Source organism: Haemaphysalis longicornis, unplaced genomic scaffold, assembly GCF_048455015.1.
Source record: "Haemaphysalis longicornis isolate Haplotype H1 unplaced genomic scaffold, Haemaphysalis longicornis Haplotype H1 scaffold_4, whole genome shotgun sequence".
NCBI classification, from domain to species: Eukaryota; Metazoa; Arthropoda; class Arachnida; order Ixodida; family Ixodidae; genus Haemaphysalis; species Haemaphysalis longicornis.
Window position 1 is genome coordinate 12,904,425 of NW_027526361.1, and position 26,816 is coordinate 12,931,240.

Here is a 26,816-nt window from a genome sequence, read left to right on the forward strand (position 1 = left end):
CCGGAAGCGTCGTAAAACAATTTACTTTTAATTTGTCTGTTGCAGTTTTAAAATGCCAAATAACCCAATATTTAGCAAACTTTACATTAATAGTTAAATTTTTACATGGGTTAGACCATAAAGTTGATAGAGTTTGTCATTATTGATCATCATCATCATCGTCTTCAGTGCGTCTTTGATTTCGTGCACTGTGCATGCGTTTTCTGTCTATGCTCAAAGTGGGCGAAGGTTGGGACATTAACCACGTGCGTTCGGGGCAAAAATGCCTGTTTCTCAGGAAGTTTATTTCGCCCACCATCTGGCAGCAAACGAGAAAGTGACTCGTGACAGGGCGCTTAGGAAATTGACGAGATGGATACGAGCAAAATCTGGCGACGAAAACACGGGTGAGATGCCATGTGCTTGAATGTTTCGATCGCTGTCACTTTTGACATGCTTTCCCAGCATTCGTTCAAATAACAGCAGTTTATTCGTGTGATTTTAGAGTTTACGGAGGAGTCGCTGATGAAACTGTGGAAGGGGCTCTTTTTCTGCATGTGGATGTCCGACAAGCCATTCATTCAGGTGTGTAATTACCGATCGTTTGTTTTTTAATCGGCACGCTTTGTGAACCATGCTCATGATTCCTTTTTCGCTGCCGTGTCATTACAGCAAGAACTTGCCAGCAGCATAGCGGGGCTGATACACTGCTTCGCCGACCGCACTCAGTCGCTGCTCTACCTCGACACATTTTTCAAGACGATGGCCCGCGAGTGGTTTGCCATCGACAGGTTTCGCCTCGAAAAGTTTATGATGGTAAGTCCAAAATCAAATCCTCTATTTACGGGTGCCCTTCAGTTCTGCTTCTACCGTTTAATTTTCGTCGGATGAAGCGTTAGTAAATGCTTTCACAAGGTGTTACGGATTTATGGTACAGCTCTGTGCAGCAAGAGAAATTGTGCTTTAAAATGCCTGTTGGCCGTGACGTAACCATAATCTCTCTTTATTTATTCATTGTAATGTTGAAGACTCCGCTCAATTTGTATCGGAATCAACTTGGAGCAAAATAACGCATCAAGTGAAGGAAGATTTAATAGATCATAATTGGGCATGCATCGTTCCACGTTGTTCATTTTTTTCAAAGGGACCATTGTTATGTGCGCTGTCCTAAAATGTGAGGCAGGAATAATACTATAAAATATGCACTGTTTGGGACACTTATATTTCTAGCAAAAGGGAAAAAAAGCTGACATTCTGCCTCGCCTTGTTTCTTGTTGATGGTAGTGAACATTCTTGATTTACCACATAGCTTACAGTTTTTTTTTTATGGAGCTCTTTGCCCATTTTCTTGTTCCGCAGTGGCTCTTGTCCTGTTGGTGCGCTAACCTGTGGTGGCTGTTTGTTCTCCCTCGATGGCCAGTTGGTGCGCCGCTGCTTCCGCCAGGGTGTTGTTTGTGCCCGTGGCAGTGCATGGGAGGATGAAGGCATTGTGGATTTCTGCAACACGCTCAAGATCACCGCCCTGTGCCCCAACAGCCAGGAAATCCCGCTTGGCCTGAGGCTGCACGTGGCCGATGTTTACCTTCAAGAGCTTGCCCGAATGCACGGTGCAGAGGTAAACAGACTTCATCTTCCAGAAGGGACGGAGAGGGTTGGCAAGGTGTCATGAAGTGAAAAATGCGAAGACTCCGTACGTGATGGGGGCTTTACATACGCTTTCTTAAATTTTAGTTGTTAAATTTCTGAAATATGGAGTTGAAAAGTAAAGTTGCTATTTACAGTAAGCTTGTTCCGCTTTTTAGAAGGTGACTCTTAAGATTTTTTTGTGTGTGTGCAGTAAAACTGTTAGTGGCATGTGCCTAGGTTTAGCGAGGGTGAAGCTCAAAAAGACCGTAGCGTTAAGAGAGAGGGAGGAAAAAAGGCATAAGGTTTGTGCACTACCTCTGCTGTGCAGTCACAGGTCACATGACCTGTGGCCCTGTGTGTGCATGGTGCTTGCATGCTCTTTTGGGGCAATAAAGCGGAGAAATCTCTTTGATCATGACGCAACCAAGCAGCTGGTTGCCGGGGGTATCAGCTCACTCAAAAGTTCACTTGGAATAGTCTTGTGGATGTAAGAGCAATTAAAAATGTCTGTCTGGAAATAATGTTTGTGTGTCGTCATTGGGTTTGTGCATTGATGCTGACTCGATGGAGTGTCACCACATTGTTGCCTAATTATTACCATAGCTGCTCTGTACGATGTTGCATCACCGTCCTTTGTTTCTCTTTCTCTCTCCCTCCCCAGCTGTCACCAGAGCAAGCGTTGCTGTTCTTGGAACCATTCTTTGACATCTTGACTCAATCGAATGAGTGAGTTGCACTTCTTTTAAAGGGACCCTGAAACTGGTTACAGAAATTGTCGACGGCTGCATGTTAGTATTTGATTGTGTAGCACAAACGAGGAACTTGCAAGTTTTTATAGAAAGTAGCTGCCCCATTGCTTTGCTTAGTTTTAACGGCCCATGTTGGGAATGGATGGACTAATATCACTTTAGCTGAAGTTGCTACATTGGCTGTTGCTGGATAACTTAATAATTACGAAAAAAAAAATATTATGGCAGCAGTCTTTAATTTTGGCTAGAGAGTGAAGTATGATAGGAGTTGTCAAACAGAGCACTTTGTCATCAGTTTTCTGCTACCATTGTGTGCATTTCTGGTTTCTTCACATAGACCGCATTACAATGGGTGCACCTTTAATTCTAAGAAACGAATGTAGCAGCAACTAATCAGATTACTACCACTGTGTAAAATGCGCCTATGATTTTTACGCTTGAAGTGCTCTCTACGTGGGGCATGTTGGCACTCTGTAAGCTGGGCAAGTTTTAGTGGTTTATTTTGAAAAACTGCACTAGTCCTGTCTGTGCTTTCCACACCCCTCATTTTCTTCATGCTGTTTTTCAAAATGAGCTTGAGGGTCTCGTTTGCTCGTAAGGGTCGTAAGGCCTCAAATCAATTTTTTGGGGCCTTGAATTTTGAATAAAGCCAGTTAACACTTTGTACCCTTGCAGTAAACAAGATCACCGCACATGTATTGCAGTGCACCATTGTTTTCCAAGTCCTACGTTTCATCTTTTTCACTGTAACCCACCCGTTAATGTCCCTAAGAGGGTTGCAGTTTTTATGAATAAATAAATTCTTTTAATTGTGTGGTAGGCCTGTATTGATTGAGTGCCCCCTGCCCTCCCTCTGTCTTCCTCAGTTCAAGGGTTAAAATTCTCCATTCCGACCGAAATGTGGAGAAAGCAACTTACAGATGTTACTAGCATTACAGCTATATCTTTGGACAGTATTCTGTGCTTGCGTCTGTTTCAAAAGTGTCTGTTCTGAGTGGCGCTGTGGTATACATGTGGTTGGTACCATACGCTGACCTAGCAATCCTCGCAGTCCATCTCATGCCAGCCTTTCTCTTTGAGCGCACTCAAAATGGAAGGCTCCCGTGCAGTGTTTTTTAACAGCAGCCACCAAACAGTTAGCAGTATGGTCCTCTACACCAGTGGTTCTCAAAAGGGGGTCCACGGAAAGAGCATTTTAGGGGTCCGCAAAGCCTCCCTCAAAACTTTTGCTCCCGCCATTCTTTTCTCAATTTTGCCAGCAATTTCTTGCAGGTGCAAAAAGCTGACTTCGCCACATTACATGTACATTTAGTTTCTCTGCGTAGCGCATATTTTAACATCTGCTTTTTGCACAACCGCCAGCTATGAGAAGAAAAAAAAAACATACACAGTGGAGGCAGCATATAGGTGTTTAGAAGATTTTAAGATTTAACACCAAATTGTTTAACATATGATGCGCATCATTAGCCTCAAGCATAAAAGGCGGGCATCGGATAAGTGTGTGGGTGACCAGGCTGCAAGTACAAATCGGGCCTCTTCGATTTTCCACTTCGGGCTGCCCGCGGGTAGTCCGAGGATTCCCCGAAGCCATAGGGATACACGGGAAAATCGAATGTTGGACTGCTTCTCGGGGAGTCCGCGGTGAGCCCGAGACTGTAAATCGAAGAGGCCCATTGTCTGACATTATGACACCAATCAACATAGGTATGCTGCATGGTGGGGTCCCCCATCACTTTCACAAAAGCCCAAAAAGGTCCCCGGGGCAGTCACGGCTGAGAACCACTGCTCTACACCAATAGGTTGCTTTTAATGAAATGGCCCCTGCACCATTTTTTGACCATTTTAATAAGAAGTGTACCCCCAAAGAAATAGGCAAAACCCTGGTATTTGGCACTCTTTGGCCAAGTTGCCCTTTCGCCAGTTAACAACACATACAAGAACAACAACCAAACAGTGAGTGGGTCACGGCTGTTCCATGGTGCAGGCACACCCTGGTGGATGTCGTGCGCAAGAACGTCTTCTTCCTGGCGATCGACTTGGATCGGGAGGCGGCAGAGCTGGGCGTGGACCCGAGCAGAGTGCAGCTGAACGGAGGCGAGGAGGGGGAGGAGGAAGAGGACGAGTACGACGAGCACGGGCGAGTGCTCGAGAAGGGAGAGGCCAGCCAGGACCTTGCTGCCATCCCGGTCAGTAGCTCCAAGCCTAACATTAGGAAACTACTGGGCCCAAATTGCTAAAATTTGGGCTTGAGTGGTTGTATCTGGGAATTTTAAAGATGGTTGCATAAGTTCGTGTTTTGAAGGAGTACTGGCACAAAATTTCAAAGCTGAGATAACTATGTAAAAAGATCCCTTTGTGTATGGCGATATTCCCCAGGAAGTTTCAACAGCAACCATTCACTATAACATATGTAAATCAATTTTAAACTTTGCACACACAAGAAAGCTCAGAACGGATGCCCTTTAGACATTGGCATCAGCATGACGCATTGAATGCCGTGCCACGTGCCTCATCCCAAAGTGTAGACGTCAGGGCTTCTGTGACGTTACCAAAGAACTGGCTTCTTTCAAAGTGCACTGCTAAGTCTTGTGTATCACGTCACAATTTTGGGACCGGCGTCATGCTGCCCATGCGCGTGGTACCACAACCGGTCCGTACACGCTCGCTCGCTCTAGAGCGCGTCAAGATCGGTCTTGGTGCTAGAACGGCTATGTTAAGAGGGCCGTCCTATCATGGTGGCCTCCTCGTTTGTGTTATCGAAACTGGAACTGAAACGAGTAAACAAGGCTTTAAATATTCATTTACACTTTGGTCAACCATTTAAGGTGCCCTTCTATAATTACTGGCCTAGCAGCAAACAAAAAAATGACTTAAAAATTTCGTGTCAGTATCCTTTAAAAGGAAGACATTGTGGTAAAATAACTAACACACAAGGACAGCAAAAGATTAAGCTGCATGCCTAGTGATGTCTTGTTGGTGGCTACAGTCTTTTCAGAAAACAACAAAAGTGGGACTGCCAGTTTTGTGTTTCTTGCTGTTCATGACACTGCATTTAAAATAGTGCATTACTGCCACCTTTGCACAATTAACACAGTCTTCAATAACAGTTACTTACTCGCAAGTGTTTATGTATCAGCAGTCAAACTGGTGGGTTTGTCTAGTATAAGACACGAGTCCATGAGCCGGTGGTACAACAGTGGGCAGGACTTTAGGGATCAAAAGAGATGCCGTTATGAAACTTGGTTGCTTTGCCCTGATCCTACATGCACACAGGTATCTCATTGCCATCACAGAGCTTGTAAATCAAGCATCTTCACATTCCAACACCTGTGGCATTGTGTTCCTCATTTCTGTGGACGTCCTCCCTTGAGCAGGTTTCTGAGAAAAGGAATAACCGGCCGCGGTGGCTCAGTGGCTAAGGCGTTGTGCTGCTGAGCACGAGGACAAGGGTTCGATTTCCTGCTGCGGCGGCCGCTTTTCTGATGGAGGCGAAATGCAAAAACGCCTGTGTGTTCGAGATTTTGGCGCACAATAAAGATCCCCAAGTGGTCAAAATTAATCCGGAGCCCTCCATTGCATCGGCGCATTAAACCCTACAATCAATCGACAAAAGGAACAGCAGTTATGTTAGGTGTAGAGCCGCTACACTCAACTCTAGTATTTTACAGTTGCAGATTATAACTGATGGAGAAATACTGAGTTGGAAGTAATATCGGACGGTGCAAACAAAATTTTTTCAGAACTTCCTGAGATGTAAGCACAATACTTCAAATTTTCTTGTTGTCTCGTTGCTTTAAGAAAATAGTCAATTGGTTTGCCCTTTTTTCTCCCTTGAGGTGACTGATTTACTGTCTAATTGCTGAGATTCATAGGTAGCTGTGAAGCAGTGCAGCCTAAAGGTGATGCCTTGTGGTGCATGCAAGCGTATTTGCTATGGCTCACTAGTGCTTCAGTAGGATGGTATCTTTTTTCGTTGCAGTTTGACTATAGCATGATTGCTGACAAGCTCTTTGACACTCTGAAGTCAAGCACGCTGAAGCCATTCAACCGCACAGTAATAACCAGAATGGTGAAAAAGTAAGTGTATCTTTGTCTCATCATTTTATAAGGTACCTGTGAGCAATACTGTGTGGGAGAGTTCGTCAGTAAAACTCTCTCAATTTGACCATTATGAAGTTAGGACAACTCACAATGGGCTTCCCTGCTTTACAAGTAATCAATGCTTTATGGGCGGTTCAAAGACTTCCCTACAACTTGCCTTAGCCCTGCATACATAAGCATTGGCTGTACCAAAGCAAAACACTCAACACCACTGTGCAGAAGGCAGAGCATTTCGTTCGGTGAACACAGATGGCACTGCCATCATATGATGTGTGCTGGCTGATTCATTGCACGGCAATGGCAAGGAAAAGTGTCAAGGTCACACCTTGGGAAGTAAACTGGGCTTTCTGCATCAAGAGGAGGAACTCACAGTATGTCAGCATGCTCTTCTTGAATGCAAACAAGTGTGGCTTCCTAGATATGATTGGGCAACTTTTTAGGCCCAAACCTTGTGCCTTTTCTGCCCCTGCGGGTGTATTTGGAGTCATCTAGCTTATCCCGTGTGTCCTATTATAATCCAAAGGCAGCATGGCACCACGTTCCACAGCCTACTACGTATACTCAGGAACAAGATAAGAACAGCACTAGCTCATGTATGGTATCACTCCGCCTAAGCGGCAGACCTGCATGTCAACGGGTGCACGTGTTTTGTAAGGAGATTGCTATGAATGCGTGATATTGGCTGCCTTTCCTCAAGTATTTTATTTGTCGTCACAGCAGTAGTTTATAAGCATATTAAGTCTGAAAAATCGTGGAAACAGCACGTGCCCTGTTAAATTAAAATATTCTCAGTAACACGCTACTTGCGCTGCGCGAAGTAACATCCGGCTAGGGTGATAAGGCACAGCGGCAACTTCCGTTGCCGTTCTTAGGTTGTAACCGAGTATAATGGCTCAGGAATCTTTAGAAGGCTGGAAATGTGTGGTTCTGACGTGTGAAAACTACATAAATACTAATTGCATACAATTAGAACGCAGCCCAAAACTAAGCAAAAGGGCTAAACCTACTCTTTTCAACTTTTTCAGTTATGGTGTATGAGACCATCATTATTAGGTTTTTTTTTTAAATGCTTGGTTTGTTTACAGACACAATCTTTTCAATGCCTTGCATGAGGCCTTTTCCAGGACGAAGCCATTTACACGCAAGGAAGTAAGGTGTTCTAGTAGTTCCTGATTATCATGTTCCCCCAGCATATCTTTTTTACAATCTGATTAAATGTTTGAGATCGAGTCATCACCCCAACTGAAAGTGGTGGATCCTTGTTTAGTTGCATGGTCACAGTGCTCCGGGAAGCACCAGATCCATGAGCCGCTGAGAAATATTTGTGTGTGTTGGCAATTCTTTTTTTTTTTCTCATGTTTTACTGGAACAAGTATGCTCAGCCATACTCTCGTAATTGCTGCATCAAGTCATGTGCCCACAATGGTTGTTGTCAACATACATGATCAATTTCATTCGGGGACTTCTCAGCCCTTGCAGACATTTTTGAGCATTGGGAAACCCTGCCCTTCACAGAGTGCGTGAACTGGGGCAAATGGGATTGGGATAGTTCTTGGGGCGAATGATCCTGTCAAAGAAATTGTCTTTGGCTCGGAGTTGTCACTTGTGTACTTGCCTTGTGCATGAGTGGCCTATTTACGCTGCTGTGGTTTTATGCAGATGAAGCCAGTGTCCAAAGAATGGTGTCAGTGCCAGGTTCTGATTAAGTGAGGCCAGAGGCAGGATATCCACATCCCTCCTCTGTTCCCGTGGGTGCTGTTGAATAATGGGGGGGCGGTGTGCAGGTTTGGAGATGCAAAGATGCTTCGCAACACATTTTGGGAAACAATCTATGCTTATTTTAGAAAATAGTGGTGTCGCCAAAGAATGACGGCACCGAAAGCTTAGGAGGGCCACTGTAGATTTCGGTTAGACAGGTCCTAGCGTCTCATTTTTCGCAGCACTGTTCACGTGGAGAGACGTGTAGCACTTTGTGTTGTTTTACTACCTGAGACTCTCAGTCTTGTGTTGGCATCTGTCATGCAGTGCCTTTATTTCCGCTTGCAGTGCCTATTTCTGACACTTTTGTGCGATGTGTGTGCGCTTCTTCCAACTTATCCTCTCAGGTACAGGGCCATTCTCAAGGAAGGCCTGGTGCGGCCGCCCGTGAAAAAAGTCGGCGTTGGCAGGGCCATTACGGACGATGACATCGAGGCCGCAGCCAACAGGCTCGAGGAAGAGCTTGAGGAGGAACTGGAGGAAGACCGGGAGGAGGTGGACAAGCTTAAGAAAGGCCGGAAGAAGGCAGAGCCCAGCTTTGGCTTTGACAGCGCCAGCGGGGCATACGAGTTTATCGGTGGTGACAGCGACAGCCAAGAGTCTGGCGACGAGGCAGACTGTGGAACGGCGGCAAAGCGGCCAAGAAAGAGGCTCAGGCAAAGGAAATCGCGCAAGGAAGCAGAAGACATACCTGAAGACATTGGTCTCTCTTCCGAAGACGACTCGGCAGTGGTGGAGGCAAAGCCCTCCACAGTTAGCCGCAAGCGAAAACTGCCTGCAAAGCTCAAGCTTGGTGCTGAAGATTCAGCTGAGGAATCTTTTGAAGCAGCTGGAGAGGCAAGCAAGGTTCCGAAGAAGCGAACACGTCGCAAAAAGCGTGAGGCTGGTCACCGCAATCTGGCTGACTCAAGCCAGACGAAGCAAGAGAAAAACGTGGAGAAGATCGGGAATGGACTTAATGGCTTAGGTGAGGATGCTGGTGTTGCTGAAAAAGTGGTTCACCAAAAGCCACAATCCCCTGTAAGCAAGTCTCTTGTGGTTCAGGGAAAGAGTTTGCTCGCCAAGAAGGCTGGCCCTCTTGTGCTGGGCAAGGCACCGCGAAAGAAGTCTCTGACTAAGAAACCCAGTGGCCAAGTGCAGCTGCAGCTGGCCAAGCCGAGCAGCAGTGAAGCATGTCCAAGTGAGGGTCACACTCCCCAGGAAAAGGGGGGGCTGCTGAACAGGAGGGCAGAGGTCAAGGCAAAAAAGAAGCGGAGGCTGTCGGCAACGAACTGGAAGGTCACACCGGTTAGCACCGAGAAGCCTGAGCCAGCTCGCGCAGTCGCTACACCATTCATCACTGCACAAACCAGCTGTGGGGATGTGGCGGTGAAACTCGCGGCCTCACCTAATACGCGGCCCCTGCAAACAGGCACACCAGCTTCGACACCTGTTGGTAAAGGAAAGAGCCCCGCAACCGGAAATGTGGCGAGCTCGTGTGGCGGGCCACGAGAAAGTGAGAAAGTTGGGCTTGGCACAAAAGCAGTTAGTGCAAAGCCACCCAGTCCACCTGTGCCAGATGTGAAGGTAGTGGCGAAGTCTCCCGGGATCAAAACACCACCACCAGCGAGCGCACCCTGTACCCCCCAGCTCAGCAAGCCAGCCGGCACCTTTTTTCGCAAGTGCCTGACTGCTGCAAAAGCTGGCCCATCTAAGGTACTCATCCTTTGTTTGCTCGTATCTTCTAACTTCGCTGTTTGTTTTTGTTGAAGAGGCATTGCTTGAAGAGTTCGGGGTATTGCTTTCTGCCAAAAAATATTGCATTAAGCATCCATGTGTCAAGAGGAAGGCAACAAGCTAGCAGATTTTAAAGCGCATGGTTTGTTCGGGGCTTAGACTAGAAAGTTCTTGATAGAGGAGCACGTATTACACAGGGGAACAGCCTTTTGCACCCAAAGTACTGACCTCAAGTTAAGGGTAACATACACGGGTATTTCAGTAGTGCCTTGGCGCTACGAAGAGAATGACATCAGTGCTTGCCACTAACTCCCTAGTAGCCGGCGGGGCCAATAAATCCCGAATGTTGGATTTTGTCATGGTGGACCTCAGAGGGGAAGGCAGCCTGGCTCACATGCCATATGTGAGGGCAGCGTAGTCATAGTGTGCAGCCATGAAAATTTGGCTTCAGCATCTCATTATCAGTGCACTGTGGGAAACTTTGCAGCCACCTCCTATGCCCTGTCATATACGTCTCCCCTTTCCCCATAAATCTTGGGAAACGTATTATGACAGAAATAAAACCTTCCTACGCCACTGACTGCTACTATCCAGCCTAAACATCTCAAATGTTTTCAGCCCGTTACGTTCCTGACGCCGCCTGCAAAGCCCTCGACACCCGGGCAGGAAGAAAAGAAGGTGGTTTTTGCCTTGTCCAGAAACAGAGCTCAGCGTAAGTACCCCTAAAGGCAGCATAATATAAAGGAAAGGTAAACGATAACTTTTTTGTGGGAGTGCATCAACAGTCTCATTTTCTGGCTCCACATAAAGGCGAAAGTTTTATTTGCTAGTGTGGGAAACTTTTATCTGGATTGCATCCTGCTAAACTAAACACTGGAGTGTACAAGATTTGGCTCCTTTCAGGTCACTTGAAATCTTCAAGCATTTCACTGATATTTCTCACCCCTCCCAAGGTCTTTACACAAGAATGAAATTACCTAGCTAATGCCCACTCCAGTGCAATCCCTGTTCCGTATGTACAAATCCTTGCATAGTAAATAGATACATAAATTGAACAGCATCTCTTCTATGCAGACAAGTCTCTGCTGTTGTCTTGGAAGGTGAACACTAGTTAGTGGTCAGGAATGACGAATAGTGCACAATTACAAATGACAAGGGTGCTGTGGGGAGCTGTGCTGGTCTCCCTGAATGCGACTCGAGTGCACCCCTGTTCATGGAGACCCTTTCTCTCCCCTCTCCAGATCCACGGGAGTACTTCGAGACATTGAAGAACAGCCCCCAGATCCCCTTTGATGCTTCCAAAAAGCCCGCACAGGGGGTGCTCAAGGCACGACTTTCGCTCGCATCCAACACTGCTTCACCGGCACGACCCAAGAAACGTTCTAGGGCATCTGACTTCTTCTAGGACACGTGAAAGCTTGCGCTCAGCTCCGCATCGAGTTGTTCCCCAAAGCATAAAATAAAGACAGCATCATAGTATGATGTGTATCTTTCTATTTGTTATTTTGTATTATTATTATTTGTTAATTTATTTTTGCTGGTCCTGCTATGTGCAACCTGCAGTTTAGCACCTTCTGATAGCCATCGGTGGACAATAAATCAAATAGAGAACAGGGGTTTTAACTTTCTGCTTATGATGAAAAATTAATTCTTTTTTATGGGGCAAAAAAAAGTAGATTTTTGTCTGCTTTTTTGTTTGCTTGTCTCATTTTTGCAGACAAACCCGCCGCGGTAGCTCAATAGCTATGGTGTTGTGCTGCTGAGCCCAAGGACGTGGGTTCGATTCCCGGCCGCAGTGGCCACTTTTCTGATAGAGGTGAAAAGCAAAAACGGCCGTGTGTTCGCGATTTCGGTGCCTGTTAAAGATCCTCAGGTGGTCAAAATTAATCCGGAGCCCTCCACTACAGCGCGCCTCATCACCTGTGTAGCGTTCGCACTAACCCCATAATCATTTTTGCAGACTTTGTTTCATTATACCAGACCGAACCTGCTAAAGAATTGAATGGTTTGGAGAAATCTGTAGAGCTGTCATTGAATTTCTACAAACTTGCTTGCCCCTTTGCAGCCCAGTATATTTCTGGCGACATTTCCTAAAGAACATCTTTATATGCATGTGTTTGTGTGGAAACCCAGCATATCAGATTGTCACTTTACAACGAAATGAAAACGCAACACAAGGTTTAAAAATGATGCCCTACCACAGGGAAATGGTTAGGCACCAATGGACCAAAAAAAAGAAATGGCTGCAGCTTAGCTCGCCTAGGCTGCTTATGCAAGCGAAAGCAGCCGAAACACAGTTCGCCAACTGAACGATATGGCTAGTCGAACATTCTGTACTGCGAGCACTCACTACTGTCCTTTCATCAGTTTCTCGTAGCTTTCGCTTTAACTGGCTAGCAAGCCAAGTGACGTCAGCAGGAGGGTCTGACACAGCTTGCCGTTTTCGCCAGTGGGACTGTGCAGACAACAGTACTTGGGCACAGATGGACCAGCGTCCTCGCTCCCTTCTTCACGCCGTGGCTGCACTCGCCCTCTTCCACCCTCGCTCTCCCTCCTCCATGCCACAGTGGTGTGGCGAGTCACTTGGTATCACTTAGAGGTCAAACTCGCGCACGGCGAAACTTGCTTGACTAGACCAATAATGCTGTCGCAATAAAAACTGGTCGTATAGGCCAAGAGGGCTAACAGACACACACATGTGTACAGGATTTGTTTCTGATGGTCGTAGATAACAATGCCTTTATTTGAGGATGGAGATATTTTTTGTTGTTACATGCAGCGTACACAAGGTAATTTATTGGTATATTCTCGAATTATTCACCCTATTCATGTTCTGTTAATTACAAGTGCCAGGACAACAGCCCTTCAGCTTTCACAGGGCAGGATGAGGCAGCCAAGTGTCGAAGAATAATAAGTGACAGGCAGGCCCGTGCCAATGCCTCATTAATAGCATATCCTGTGCACTCATTTGCATTCCAGTCCAAAACACTATTCGTCAGGAGAATGTGCAAGCACCGTAACAGTGAGAAGCATTATCCTCAATTTGTTATTCTTGACGCCTGCCGCTCCCTGCTTGAAGTAACTGCTCTGCAAAATCCTCCAATGGTAGCGCAGACATTTTGCTACTGTGTGCCTATACCACGTTTTTTATGGTATTTTTTCTTTCGGCACATCATTTCCAGGCCTGGAAGTCATTTTGCAAGGGTTATCATTTGGTTTTGTAAGAATAGTATATGTTATGGCCATTTCATGCATACGTTCTTTTATCATTAATACATCAGCTTCCTTGAACAGCTCTTGCAAGCGCTTATCATGATGTAAATGGATAGATATTCAGGGGATTTTATGCTTTCTGAATTTAGTTGTCACGTTGGCATATTAATTTAAAGAACAGCACGTCTTGAAACAACAGTACCTAGCTAGCTAATGTCCCCAGCTTTCACCTTTTTTTCTCGTCACAATGAGGAGACGAAACGCTTAGAAGACAAGTGCCCTTGAGTTGGGTAAACTTGCAGCATACTTGTTACTTTTTAGTTTGCCACCGGCCCATCCTTGCTTGCAGGTGGGTGCTGGGGATATTACAGGGAAAATAGAGGAGAGGACCCAGTGCTCTTTTTCTCAGAATATGGCAGGGCGCGAGGCATTTTAAAGCTTGGATAATGATATGCATGTTACTTGGCGATATGAGAAGAATCTAGCTGAAACTTTTCTCTTTTTTTTTTCTTGTCACATGCGAGCTTTGCATGCACCTTGCAACAGTTCTACCTCATTGTGAAAAAATACGCGCACGAGCCACTGTCTTCACGGGGTATCTATCCAGCTGTGCGTGAAAGGCTCCGTCGCTAAAAGTTTTCTCCGAGAGGCAAATGGAAAGCGGAAGAAGGGGGGAAGCTTTAGGTAGAGCAGGGGTATCCTGGTTTTCTTCTTTGCAGCTTGGAGTTAGATGAAGTCGAACATTGCAGGGCCACGTGGCATGCTTTAAATACTTGTGTACGGGTAGGCTTCTTGGAAGTCTTGGTGACACTCTTCATCCTGAGTTGTAGGGCGAAAAAGGCAAAATTCAAGAAAGCATTATCTTGGAGTGCTTGTCATTGTAGCAGTTTCTCTACTGTTTTGTCTTCAGCAAGTATAAAACACATTAAATAGTAAATCTTAAAATGGTTGCACAGTTCGTTGCAACGTGCTAACCGAAAAGGTGTGTGCAGAACAAAAGCTTCCCCATCATGAATCAAATATAGGTGCACACAGTTTTGTGGTAATAATAAAATACAGCAAGCTTTTTCCTTTTTTGTGGAAAGTTTGTGCATTTAGCTGCGTGACAGGACAAACTCAGATTGCTAGATGCTGGCGTAGCTTCTTGAACACGGTTTGCAGCAAGATAAAAAGAAACGAGACGAAACGAAGCACAAAGTACCTGCCCAAAGGATCCAATATATATTTTGCATTTGCACTGAGCGGTGTGAGGGATCCATCTTCTCCTGAGCTGAGCGTGAAATTAGCACCGAGGGGCGTTACCCCGTTGGCCTAAAAGAACTCTCCTTGTAGTATACATATATGTATGTACAGCCGTCGACAAATGAAATGCGAACACAAATATATAAAACAGAACATGCAGAATTGAAAAATACTGTTTGTTGAGGTCAAATAATGGTGTGATATTGGTATACATGGAAATTGGTATACATTGTATACATTTCCCAACTTTGTTTTTGTAACTAAGCCACACATCATTTTGTCTTGGACGAAAAGAAATCGTGCTAATTGTATGTTCTGGTTCATATTTTTGTATTCGAGTTTCCTTTATCATTGCAACTGTACATGCATTAAGCATTGTCTGCATTGCAATGAAAATACCAAATACTACCGGACAGTTGAACGCCACCCAAAGAGTGCCGGCCTTTCGGCGTATGCAGTAACTTGCTTTTAGTTCAAACAACATCACAAGTTGGCGTTCAAAAGTACCGTCATGCAATGCTCAGCCCATAGGACATTACCTGAATGGTTTCCGGAGCGCATTGTCAGCACTTAATTTATTACATCCTGGTTTATACTTACTGGCAATGCATACACAATCAGTGTACAGCGTGCAGCGCTTGTGGTTTAAAAAAAAGACTTGCAAGGTAAGTGTGACATTTACATTTACTGAAGCCCAGGTCTCCCCAGGGTGCAAAAGCGTACATCGTACATCGTACATCGGAGGGTGCAAAAGCGTACATCGTATTCAAGTTACAGCATTTAGCTTGGGGTCAGTCCCATGACAGTACTTCAATTAGCTTGAATGCACACATGCAGTTGCGTCAACAAAGTTCTTTCAATAATGCAGAATGTTACTTGGCTCATTGTGCGAAAACACGGCGGTGTCACAAACCTGTGTCAGGCAAAGGGCACATGAATTCCCATTGGTAGTGACACATCGTGTAGGTCTGTTGGGCAATGCCTCGCAGGCAGTTCACTCAAAGTAAATTTCCTCAGTGATGTAACTCACTGTCAAGTAACCCACTGACAGTTGCCCAGGTGCCCCCAATGTTCTGGGGCTTTTGGAGGGTGATAAACACAATAGTCCACCTGCAATCCATGTGAAAGCAGCACAACGGGGTGCGCACCTCGCCATGGTCATTCCTTGTTGCGCGTCTTGTAGCCACGGAATGTCGCTTGAATTTTGACAGCTGCTTTAGCCAGATCTGGATCGTTGAGGTCCATGTCCTTAAGCTCCTGCAAGAAAGCGGGTGTTACTACACACAGCATGGACAGTCATCAGCTGTTCGTGGTGGTCTTAGACCTTCCCTCCATGCAAACTTGTAGCCTCCTGAAGATGCCTGGCAACTTGGCTCTGATGTGCCTATCGTGTATGCGACAGCCTAACATTGCAGTTTAAGGTCGACCAGCACCTGCAGCTTAACGTACAGTAAATGTGATGCTGTTTGGCAGTTCACTAGTCGTTAGTCTCAACATTAAGGTTACCAAAGTTAGGCCTTGCGTAGGCCTATCCACTTATGCGAATTTTCCGGTGACAATGACAGCTGTCGTCAATGATCATGGCTGATTACCTCTCCCCATTCGGCCGCAATGTCGACATAACCACCCCGAATTCTCACGTACCCACTCAGCGGAATTGGCCAGTGACAACAATAGTCGCTGATGTGCTGAGAAGCGATCGATTGAGCCATTCCTGTTGGCTATGATGTCGACATTCCCACCAAGAATTCTCGTATACCCACTACCCAGGTAGCACAGAATGTCTAGAAAACGTCGTATTTATGGAGGAAACGTCAGAAAGGGATTTCAGACAGGAAAAGATGGCTTCTAGAAGTCAATCATTGCAAGGATAATATCCCTCAGACAATGACGTCTTTAAAACGTATTTCTGATAACTGCTGCTAGCAGTTCTTCCTCTAGCCTTCTTGTAGCAGGCCGTACAGTCCCGCGCTTGGGCGCGCGCTGGTTTGAGAGTAATCAGGTTTGGCGCCAACGGTATGGCCTGATGTGACTCCATGGACTGGGAAAACAGTGGCTTTCCTCTCTGCCTCTACCTCCTCCGCAGCGTTCGCATGAGCTTGGGCGCGCGCTGGGTTGAAGAGTAATCATTTTGGCGCCAAACCCAACGGTCAGTTTGCGGCTGGGCGCCGATCTTCGAGCTTCTTTGTGTAGCCCTCATTTTTGTAAGTATTTGCTATTTGTGCCGTTTTCATTGGTCACATATTGTTCCGCCCGTTGATACCACCGCGCTGTGACATGTTTCTGATGCATTTGTGGCAGTGATTCTGAAAAAAGCTTTATTTCCAGTCACAAGCGCCCGTTAAGTTGTCTTGATGTGTGCAGTTTCGCGATGTTGTCAAACACGAGTGTTGTATACGTAATACCGTGGTTAGTTTTAAGCGAGAAGTATTTGGTTAAGCAGCTGCTCCTGGAATATATTGTTGGCATTGTAACATTTATTAAATGTTTTGGTTTACTTGCGCGACAACTTGTGCTGCATCTTGGCATCCTTGGTCGGAAATGCTGAGCTGCGCTTTAACCTTAATTTTTAAGAAAGCCGGCGTCAAAATTTTGCGGCATCTTTTTGCACTAACCCAGGAGGGCCGTAGGCGAACAAGTGGGTTTGTTTCACTCCTTATGAGAGAATTCTGTCGTCCCATGCCATGACGCAGTGCCTGCCTGACAGGGCGTCGTGGGTGAACGTTTAGCCAGCCGCAGCGCCTGAGATATCCGTGTTTTGATGCCGATAGAGCTCTGCAAACCGCCTCCAACACGGGTGCCTCTGCTCGAAGCGGCACTGCGATTTTACTGGCGCCTGTTTATTTTTTTTTTTTCGCAGCAATTAATATCAACGTATTGCCGCAATTAAAACCTACGTAGGTTCAAATCGCGATCTGTTTCGGAGCCGACCCGACTGTTGCCATCGCAACATGCCGCCCCAACCAGATGATAGACGTGGTAAGCGTCGCAAGATGTTAAATCCTGGTTAGAGATAAGGCTCTTTCGGCAATGTTAAATTAAAGTAGTGCAAAAATGTCGCGCGATGGTTAGTTTTGCATATTTTAAGCAAATTTTAAAATATATCAGCTTGAAACATCAATTCTTGGGAGTGGATATTCGGCCGGCAGCCGGCCTACCCGCGCGAGCGGAAGTTTGCCCTTATTGGCTTGCTGCGGTCAGATGACTAGTGCCGGCATGCTGTATGAGAACGCGCTTTGCCGGCAGACAGCTGGAGAGTTTTCTTTCGCAAGCTGCCGTGAAGCGAAGAGTGCCAGTCTTCCGCGCTGTAAGCTGTTATTAGCCGGCAGCTTTCTTGGCAGTTTTCTGTCGAAGCTGCCTAATTATTTGCCGGCTCCTTGCCTTAGCCGCGACACATCCATGTTCCGTTAGGTGAAGGGTGCATGCCTTTTGCGCTAGGATAATTATATGCCGGCAGCTTGGTTTAACTAAAGGTCATATTCTAGGCCCGATTTTAACGCACTGTGGCGGCCCAAATAACCGAAATAAGCCACCCGGCCGTGCTCTCACGGCAAATAATTATTCTGACACGAAATGCCGGCACTCTTTGCTCGCGAAGGACAACTTCCGTGACAGTACGACCACGTGGGTTATTTCGGTCATTTGCGCCGTCACAGCGCTTTTAAAATGGAGCTAGAATAGGACCTTTGCTTAAACCAAGCTGCCGGCAAATAATTTCCTAGCCCAAAAGGCCAGCACCCTTCACCTGACGGAAGATCGCTGTGCCGTGGCTCAGCGAAGCAGCTGGCAAATAATTAGGCAGCTCGCGACAGAAAACTCGGGCCAGAAAAACAAGCTTGTGCCACCTCGTGAGACGTTAGTCAATGGGTAGTCAACTCCTTTTTGGGCTGTGAAGCCTGCAGTGTTGAATGAAATAGCACCATGCTTGCTGCTTCAGCTTGCCCTGGTTCAACTTTTTATTATCTTATTGCAACTGCTCAGTTTAGCTAAATGTATGTGGTACGTACAATAGGCCGTAAAAAAGGGATGTTCTTTGATATATGCGTGCGTGTACAACTCTTTTTAAGAGGCTGTGAGAGCGAATATGCAAACACGAGGAGCCACGGACGCAGAAATGAAGACAGTCATCATTATCCAGCTCAAGAATGCAAAGGCGCGAATGTAAGACCCACATTGACTAACACAAAACAGGGTATTTTAAACGGATTACACACCTAGGGTTTTTATTGGCTTTTTTTCTGCAGTTAATCCAGACAACCTGAACAGCTGGAGGTACGACCAGTACAGCACAGCTAATTAAGGAAAGTGCAAGAAATGGGAAAGGCGTCGTCGACAGAAAGGTCACAGAAGATTTGCCCCTCATCAGTGCAGACAAGAGGACCCCATTATCTGTTGTGGTTGCTGAGGGTTTTTTTTTTTTTTTTTTCAAGCATGTATGAACCATCAGTATTGATGAAACGTTTTGGCATTTAGGATAGGTTTACTACTACTGGTGATATTTGCTAGTAGTGCCGCACATGGCTTTTTATTTGTTTAGAAAAATTGTGCATTGTTTTCTTTTTTTTTTTCAACCATGTATGAACCATGTGTATTGAAGACAAGCTTTTGCATTTAAGATATGTTCACTCCCGCTGGTGATGCTTTGTTAGTCATGCTGCACGTGGCTTTTTATTTGGAAGAAAGTATTTAACACATTTTGTGGTACATTTTTACAATGTGATCTTTAAGATAAACGCAGTTCAATTGTTTCACTTTCCTAAGTGACTATCATTTTTTGTAGAACAAGTTGTCCTTGCATCTTATTGTTTAAGTTTAAAAACAAATGTACAAGGTTGTGGACCTGATGGTACAATTTTCTTCTATTTATATTTTTTCGTGAAAGTTTTATTTGTACTGCATACTTGCTTTCAAATAATCATACACAACTGTACAAGTTGTGGACGTGATGGTGAGAGTTTCTTGCGTGTGCCTTTTTTGTAGTGTTTTATTTGTGCTGCATTCGTACCTTCCAATATCCATAAGCAAGTTCACAGAGTTATGGACCTGATTTTACAAGTTTCTTGCATTGATTTATTTTGTTTTTGTTTTCAGAGTTCTGTTTGCCCTCCAGCCTTTGTTTAAAAATAACAAAGTGTAGAGTTCTGGACTTGTTGATACAAGTTTGTTGCATTGCTCTTTTCTTGTTAAGTGTTTTATTTGGACGTATTTATATAAGATGCTTCTGTGGAAAGGACGCTTTCACCGCAATGTTTTCTGAATTGTAACGGTATTTTTCTCCTCAGTACCCATTGCTTGGTCTCAATAAAATGTTTGCTCGAGCCAAATGGCTTTTAATTCCAAATGCATGCAGCAAAGCCGCTGCATTCGCCCGCAGCATCACCTCCGGGGGAGGGGGGTATGGCAGGGGGGTTCATAAAGCCGTATTTCATACGTCTAAAAAGCGGCTCTAAATATCTCAAGAAAGGGATTCTTAGCATCTTTCTAAAGCCCTTTGCTAGACCAGAATTATCAGAACGTCTTCTAACCATCTAAAATACGGATTGAAAAGTCGCATTGACAGATTTAAACAGCTCTTGTAAAATCCAACTTCTAAACCGATTTTTGAGGATGTTTTAAAGAGAGTAAATAAATCGTCTAGAAATAGTAATACCCGCTGGACATTAGACGTGATTTAAGACCTTTCAAAAACGTCGCGAATGCGTGATCGGATTGTCTGGGGTGTTTGCAAGCCGTTTCTTTCGTCCTGAAAAATCGCGGTAGTAGAAGTATTTAAGCTCTTTTGTGCTACCTGGGTATAGGTAATTGGCCAGTAAGGCTATTGCTTATAACACATGTAAGGAGCCCTAAGGTCTCTATGAATTGTTTTGCTTGCGCACTTATGCATTAACCCGCACTCGTCAATGTAGATGGGTGAGTGGTATTGCCTTTTTTTTTTTTTGCTTTGTTACGCATGTTCCTGTTTCTTTTAGCAGTCAAGGTGGAGCTTCGTAGCAAATGAAATTACAAATACCGCCGTCATGCGTAATCTGGTGTTAGCACTGCTTTGAGGCCATCCGTGACAGCATGGGAATTATGATAAGAGCAAATTGCCCAGAGAATTGCATTAGCCCCATAACTGGCTTGGCGTAGAACATTTTATTGACTGTAAAGTAAGTTAACGGCAGAAAAAATGCTGCCTAGAAAAAAAATAAAAGGACATGCTGTAGGCATAAAAATAATGTATTTACAGCACTTTCTTTTTTCGAAAAAATTACCACCTTAACATTTAGCGTCTTTGATTCTGCCAGACCAAACCAGCCATTACTGAAACCTCTTACTTAATTACCACCGCTCGCTTCTTGGGATTTGTCAAAGAACACCAGAAGTGGCTATGGGTTTAGTAGCTTGTGGGCTCCAGCTGCTGAAGTGCATTTGAGCGCCTTACAGTAAATGAGATTTATTTATTTATTTATTTATTTATTTATTTATTTATTTATTTATTTATTTATTTATTTATTATGAGGTTTAACGCACCGTAGTAGAGGGCTCCTGATTAATTTCAACCACCTGGGGATTTTTAACGCGCACCGAAATCTCGAGCACACGGACGTTTTCGCTTTTGCCTGCACCAGAAAAGTGACCGCCACGGACGAGAATTGAACCCGCGTCCTTGGGCTCAGCAGCACAACGCCTTAGCCACTGGACCACCGCGGCAGGTTAGAGTAAATTTGAAGAGGGGACGTTGTTTAATGCATTAATGGCTAGGTTTCGACAAAGGCTTCAAGCAGAAATTGTTTGCGAATTATATATGGGAGCTTACCATACGCTGCATGCATACATAGCTTTAATTCCCACCTCAGAAAATTGTCTGGTCTGGTCTGAAGTTGCATTTTACGTCGTAAGTGGAAACGTCTTTCGGGTGCCTAGGTTTGAATGCAAGGCAAAATGGCAAGGCAAATGGGAATTTTCCATGCCAGAGTTTGGAAGTGGGGCGCTTACGTCTGGGAGTTCTTCGCCCTTGTCTTCCTGCTGCTGGCCCGTCTCGTCTGTAGGTTGGTGCACCGGGCTCTTCCGCACCCGGTGCCCCCGGAATGTCGCCTGGATCTTGCTCGCCGCCTGGTTTAGGCTCGGGTCGGACAGGTCGATGTCGGCCAACTGGTTTGGAAAACGAAAGGCTAGGCTTAGGTTCCCCGAGAGCGCACTGAGGTCCCCATTTATTCCCACATCAAGAGCACAAGAGCAGCATAAACACTCTTTCAGACCACTCCACAACCATGACCGAGGTGCGACCACCGTACTTTGCCCAGGTGTATACACTTCTTGCGACACAGCAGGCCGCGAAAGTAGGAGTCAGAGATTAAACTAGGCTACCTGGTTTTGTTTAGTATACTCAGAAATATCGCACAAGTGGGCGTTTCTTATGTACCCCCATCAGAAGAAAAAAGCCATGAGATTCAGCCTCAGCACGCAGCCTTGCGCGTAGGGGCTCTACACCATAGCTACTATGCATCATCAACATCATAGTATTACGCACTTATACTGTCCGCTGTAATGTTTACATCATCGCAACATTGCAAAACAAAATCTCTACAGAGTTTCAGTAACTTGATGAGAAAATTCGGGCTCGGGCACAGTTGATGCATCAACCTTTGCAACAGGTCCAGACTTTGTCAATACATTGAGTCGGCGATTGTGTTATTTTGGGCTTATGACCTATTGCATTCCCATTCCGTTAAACTTAAATCATTTTGGATACTGTTGCAGTGGTATACAGTGTTGAAGTGCGAATTCAAGTCCACTAGCACAATAGTATTCCAGTGCTGCCAAATTATGCCTCTAGTAATATTTGTGTCCATACTCTCGCGTACCTGGCCAAATGAGGAGTTGTTGGTTCATTTTTAGCATTGAGAAAAATGTCGTGCGCGGTGCTTCCATCACACCTCCGGAAGAATCTTTGACTCAAACACACAAACACCGTTTTTTAATTAGGCTCACTTTACGTTCTTCCTTCCACTCGTTGCGTGTTGATTTCTGGAGGTACTAATGCAGACGTTTAATGTGAAGACAAAGATTGCTTGTAGAGAAAGAAATTCCGATTGGCTGAGTGGACCCATAGCGACGGCGTAATGATTGCTACGGAGCCAGGTGAACTGCTGATAACTTAGCGGGGGAGAGAAATGCGGGTATGCGCAAGCCCGGTGTTAGGCCTAGCGTTACGCACTATGGCGTCACCGTTGCGAAGGGGCTAGTAAAACGGCTGGCGGCACAGAGGGCGGGAGACATGTGTTAAGCCTAATGTTAGGCCTGACATTAAGGTGATGTTAGGCTTTAGGTTGCAGTACGATGATGCGAGGACACTCTGGGGCTTCTGTTACGCGGGTGAAATGACGTGGTCGTCCATGCAAGTATGCAACAGTGAAGGTGACATGCTGAGTGAAAAAAAATTCAGCATTTCTCGATGTGCACTGCTGTGCGTTCCCACACCTTTAGCATTAATTATGAGTGGGGATTCTTTTCCAAGCACCCCAACAAATCTTTTTGTAACGTGAAAAGTGAAACACCTTGTATCCGCACAAAAATGCGGGATTGGCTAAGAGAGAGAGAGAGAGAAAGAGCTCTTTATTAGATGAAAGCAGAGAGGTTTGCCGGCATGTTCCCGCCTGCATGCTACTCTGCGGGGATGGGGAGAAGGGAGTAAAGGCCCTAAAAGAAGTAGGGCAGAAGAAAGAGGGGAAAAGAAGAGATTAAAAGAAAAAGTGACATTTAAATGATATAAGGGTATAGATGTTGATTGATTGTGGGGTTTAACGCGCCGACGCAACGCAGGCGATGAGGCGTGCCGTAGTAGAGGGCTCCAGATTAATTTTGACCACCGGGGGATCTTTAACGTGCGCCGAAATCTCGTACACACGGGCGTTTGTGCTTTTCGCCTCCATCAGAAAAGCGACCGCCGCGGCCGGGAATCGAACCCGTGACCTCGCCCTCAGCAGCGCAACGCCTTAGCCACTTAGCCACCGCGTCGGGTATAAGGGTATAAATGTGTGAGTGTACATCCCAGGCGAAAAAAAAAACAATTGGAGGTCCAATTGGCCTTGTCGAAAACACGATTGGGCCAAATGGAACCATTTGCATTTTCAAATGGTTCCATTTGAACCAATTGTGTTTTTGGCTGGTCCAAATGGTCCTCCAATTGTTTTTTTTCGCCTGGGATTATAGGCTGGGATTATAGGCAAACAAAAAAAAAAGTCTTATTTAGCGAAATCACTGAGGTCTATCTAATCCAGCACCCTCACGAGAGTTACTCAAAACAAAACAAAAATTATTGAAGTGAACTAACGAAATCACGAAGGTCTATCTCATTCATCGCCTTCGCTCAAAACATGAAAATAACGCTCTCTGGGATAAAAAAAAAAGCAACGAAGAACTAATGCAGTCACGAAACGTGTCTAATGCAGCGCTTTCAAGTGATTAACTGAAACAAAGAAAACGCTGTCTGGGTTAAAAAAAAAAAAAAAAAAAACACTGGGAAACTTAAACACTACTTAGGTGTTCTGAAGGCGAGAGCATTGATAGCCAACTGAACGCCGCTGAGTGCTGCTTGGCGTTTAATTGTGCCGTGTTAATGTCTTCGAGTTCTGTTATGAACTGTGTTTTATAGTTTCGAAATTGAACTGGCACAGTTATTACAGCGGAGCTGTTCAGGACGAGCATTATCGTCTGTCGCAGCAAAAAACCTCGAAGTGTGAGGGACAGTGTCGAGGAGGCAAGAAGCCTACGAGCAGGTGTCGGGAGTACGCACCTCGAGAGAAAAAAACTGGTTAGCGAGGTCCCGGGAGTCGAACCCGGGACCTCTACGCCGTGAAATACCGGCATGCTGACCACTGCAGGCCACCCCAAAGAGGGGTACGGTTTATAAGCGGCGGACAACACTAACATGTGCAGCAAATTGGAAAGAAAAAAAGATGCTCCCCGTGGTCGGAATCGAACCTGGGCTCCTTGCGTTACGGAACCGGCGTCTATCCGATTGAGCTTTTATCACATTCCTTGGTAGCATTTCGGCTGGCGTACCCGCAAATTTTCCCGCCATTTTTTCGCGGGGCTACCATGGTTGCCAGACCAGGACTGCCCTCTGTTTTGGACTTGGCCGATGGTTCTAGCGCGTGCTAACGCAGTCTGCTTTGCATTGAGCGAGATGTGAAAGCCTGTAGACGAAACGATCCGGGTGCCAGTCATGTAGAACTTTCAGCGGCAAGTTCGGAAATTAAGAGGTGCAACAACCGGGTCTCCGACGAAGGGAGAGGAGCCGCCATCTCTGCTGTTTCTCCAGCCTTGAAGCACTAGTGCAAGCTGCGGCATTTCTTTTTCCGCGTTTTTTTTTTTTTTTACGGTAGAAACTTGGCTGTTGACTAGAATCATGTAGACGATGATCATATAAACCTATTGGCTCCCCGCGCGTTCTCGGTCGCTGACGGCTGCAGCCATGTATCGCACTCTCCGTTTTCCACGTGGCTCTGCGTATGCCCAGGCAGAGTCCTTCAATGCCTTTCTGGTCATGAAACTTCGCCGTCACGCTATGGGAGAGCTTCGTACGCTGCCGCGCCGCGGCGCTGGTGTTGATCGGAGGGCAGCCTGGGGCGTGGTCAGAGCGCGTTTGGCAGGGAACGGACCACGGAGTAAGATAAAACAGACGCTCGCTGCCTTATCAGCAGTGCGCTTTCGCTTTACGTGTCGTGGGCCGCTCAAACGGGCAATCATTTTGTGAGCGGCGAAAAAATTTGGTGCGAACGGGCATGCTGCTACTGCGTTCCTGCCTGCCGGTCTGGCTAGAGAGCAGCGGCGGCCGCCCGATGCCCTCCGATCTGCGGTGGCGCCACTCGCGGTAGCCTTTGTCCCCGTACGAAACTTGGCCGGAAGTTTCATGACCAGAGGAGCATTGAAGGACTCTGGCGATACCGTGAGTTTTACCAGAGTCCTTCAATGCTGTGAAGGACTCTGGTGTCGCGCTGCTAGGCAAAGTCTGGGCCAGAGTCCTTTTTACTCATGCCAAGCAGTATACTATTGCGAAGCGGCGAAAGAGACTTTACGCGTAATGCTGTTTATAACATGGACGTCTCTTTCTCTCTTTATTTTCTCCTTGAGGTAGTTTTTCTCTTCTGAGGTAATTGCGTGAGAGCACTGGAATATATAAATATTTGTGATGTTCCTTTATTCTTTACATTTTTGTTCTGCTTTGTCTTACCTTTCATTATTAGCATTTTTTCTTTAGTTAATTGTGTGAGGGCGATGGATAGACTAAACTTAATAATCTAAATATTTTGCTAGTTAATTTTTAGTTCCTATTTTTCTTATTTTTAGGTAATCGCATGGGGCGCGCTGTATTAGATACTCCTTCGCGATTCCGCACTTTCATTTTCACTTCTTTATATCTTTGTATTTTTGCTTTTTAACTGTGATTTTCTTATTCAGGGCGCCGTTTTTTGGTAAAGGTGCTTAATTAGATAGGCAATAGTAATTTCGTTAGTTCATGCGCAGTGGGACCTTTATTAGTTTTATATATTTTGCTTTTTTATTCAACTGTTCTGCATCGATGAAAGGCTACTAATAATCCGCAACTGCTCTATTAAAATGGTTAAACACCATAATTCGACAATTACGCATTTCTTGGCAAATACAAGGTGCTACACTTTTTGCGTTACGGTAAGATTTTCTGGGGCTCCCGGCAAGTAATGCTTAATTAAGCATTGAAATGCATGTATGTTAAACGCAGGATCACAGAACATATCGTTTGTTACAGGGTGGTTCTTAAACGAGCCCGAGGGCCTAAAGATCTCAAGCTCTAACCAGCGCGCTTCATCGTTGAACAACCATCGGCGGCGGTGGGGAGGCGGCGTTATCGCTCACAGCGGCGGCAGAGCGCGCAAGAACAAACACGCGGTCGCGACTCCTCTTCGTGATCCTTCCCTTAAACGTTAATCGAAACGGGCAAGTAATCGAACGCGCCCAGACGCGTACCTTTCCCGCGCTGACTACCCTCCCTCACCTTCCCAGAGGCTCAACCCGAAGAAGGAAACGGGATGAGTGCCGGCGTTACTATTATAGTGCGATATCGCCACGCGCAGCCGCTTCGAAACGGCGAAGAGCAGGCCATCAATACCAGAGTCAACTTGGGGCGACCAGCCATGGGGAAAGCAAACGCCGCGGCACGTAACTGGACGACCTCGCCTAAAACGAAGCCGTAAACCGAACGTTCTCCGGCTGGCTCCTAGACAGGGCAAACAGTTGCCGAAACATTCACACAACACTGCGACTAACGAGGCACGAACGTGCATGCAGGGCGGAATGATTGCGTAGCCGTTCCAATCCCGCAACACTGCTCGGGATTTTAGCTGTCGCGGTGGCCTTTGCTGCTCATTAGCGTATTACAACTTGTGCTTCTGCTCTTATGAAAGATGC

General features: G+C 45.7%; 2 protein-coding genes across 3 annotated transcripts in view; one reads left to right on the forward strand and one right to left on the reverse strand.

The window, feature by feature from the left end:
* The first annotated feature begins 156 nt into the window (after positions 1–156).
* Positions 157–11,430, forward strand: Nnp-1 (Ribosomal RNA processing protein 1 homolog Nnp-1). The gene is made up of 10 exons (XM_077705999.1): positions 157–386; positions 485–564; positions 652–795; positions 1,400–1,594; positions 2,267–2,331; positions 4,339–4,540; positions 6,334–6,431; positions 8,561–9,908; positions 10,548–10,641; positions 11,171–11,430. The coding sequence occupies exons 1-10, from the start codon at positions 263–265 to the stop codon at positions 11,332–11,334; spliced, it is 2,514 nt and encodes an 837-aa protein (XP_077562125.1). The 5' UTR covers positions 157–262; the 3' UTR covers positions 11,335–11,430.
* A 1,206-nt stretch (positions 11,431–12,636) lies between these two features.
* The window catches only part of Igl (IQ calmodulin-binding domain containing protein igloo), a 142,692-nt gene continuing 128,512 nt past the window's right edge, over positions 12,637–26,816 (reverse strand). For both annotated transcript variants that reach the window (XM_077706004.1, XM_077706005.1), the window contains 3 exons: positions 21,363–21,518; positions 15,533–15,641; positions 12,637–13,961 (listed from right to left, as the gene is read on the reverse strand). In XM_077706004.1, coding sequence (XP_077562130.1) covers positions 15,543–15,641; positions 21,363–21,518 — 255 coding nt within the window. In that variant the 3' untranslated portion in view covers positions 12,637–13,961; positions 15,533–15,542. The remainder of the gene's footprint in view (positions 13,962–15,532; positions 15,642–21,362; positions 21,519–26,816) is intronic.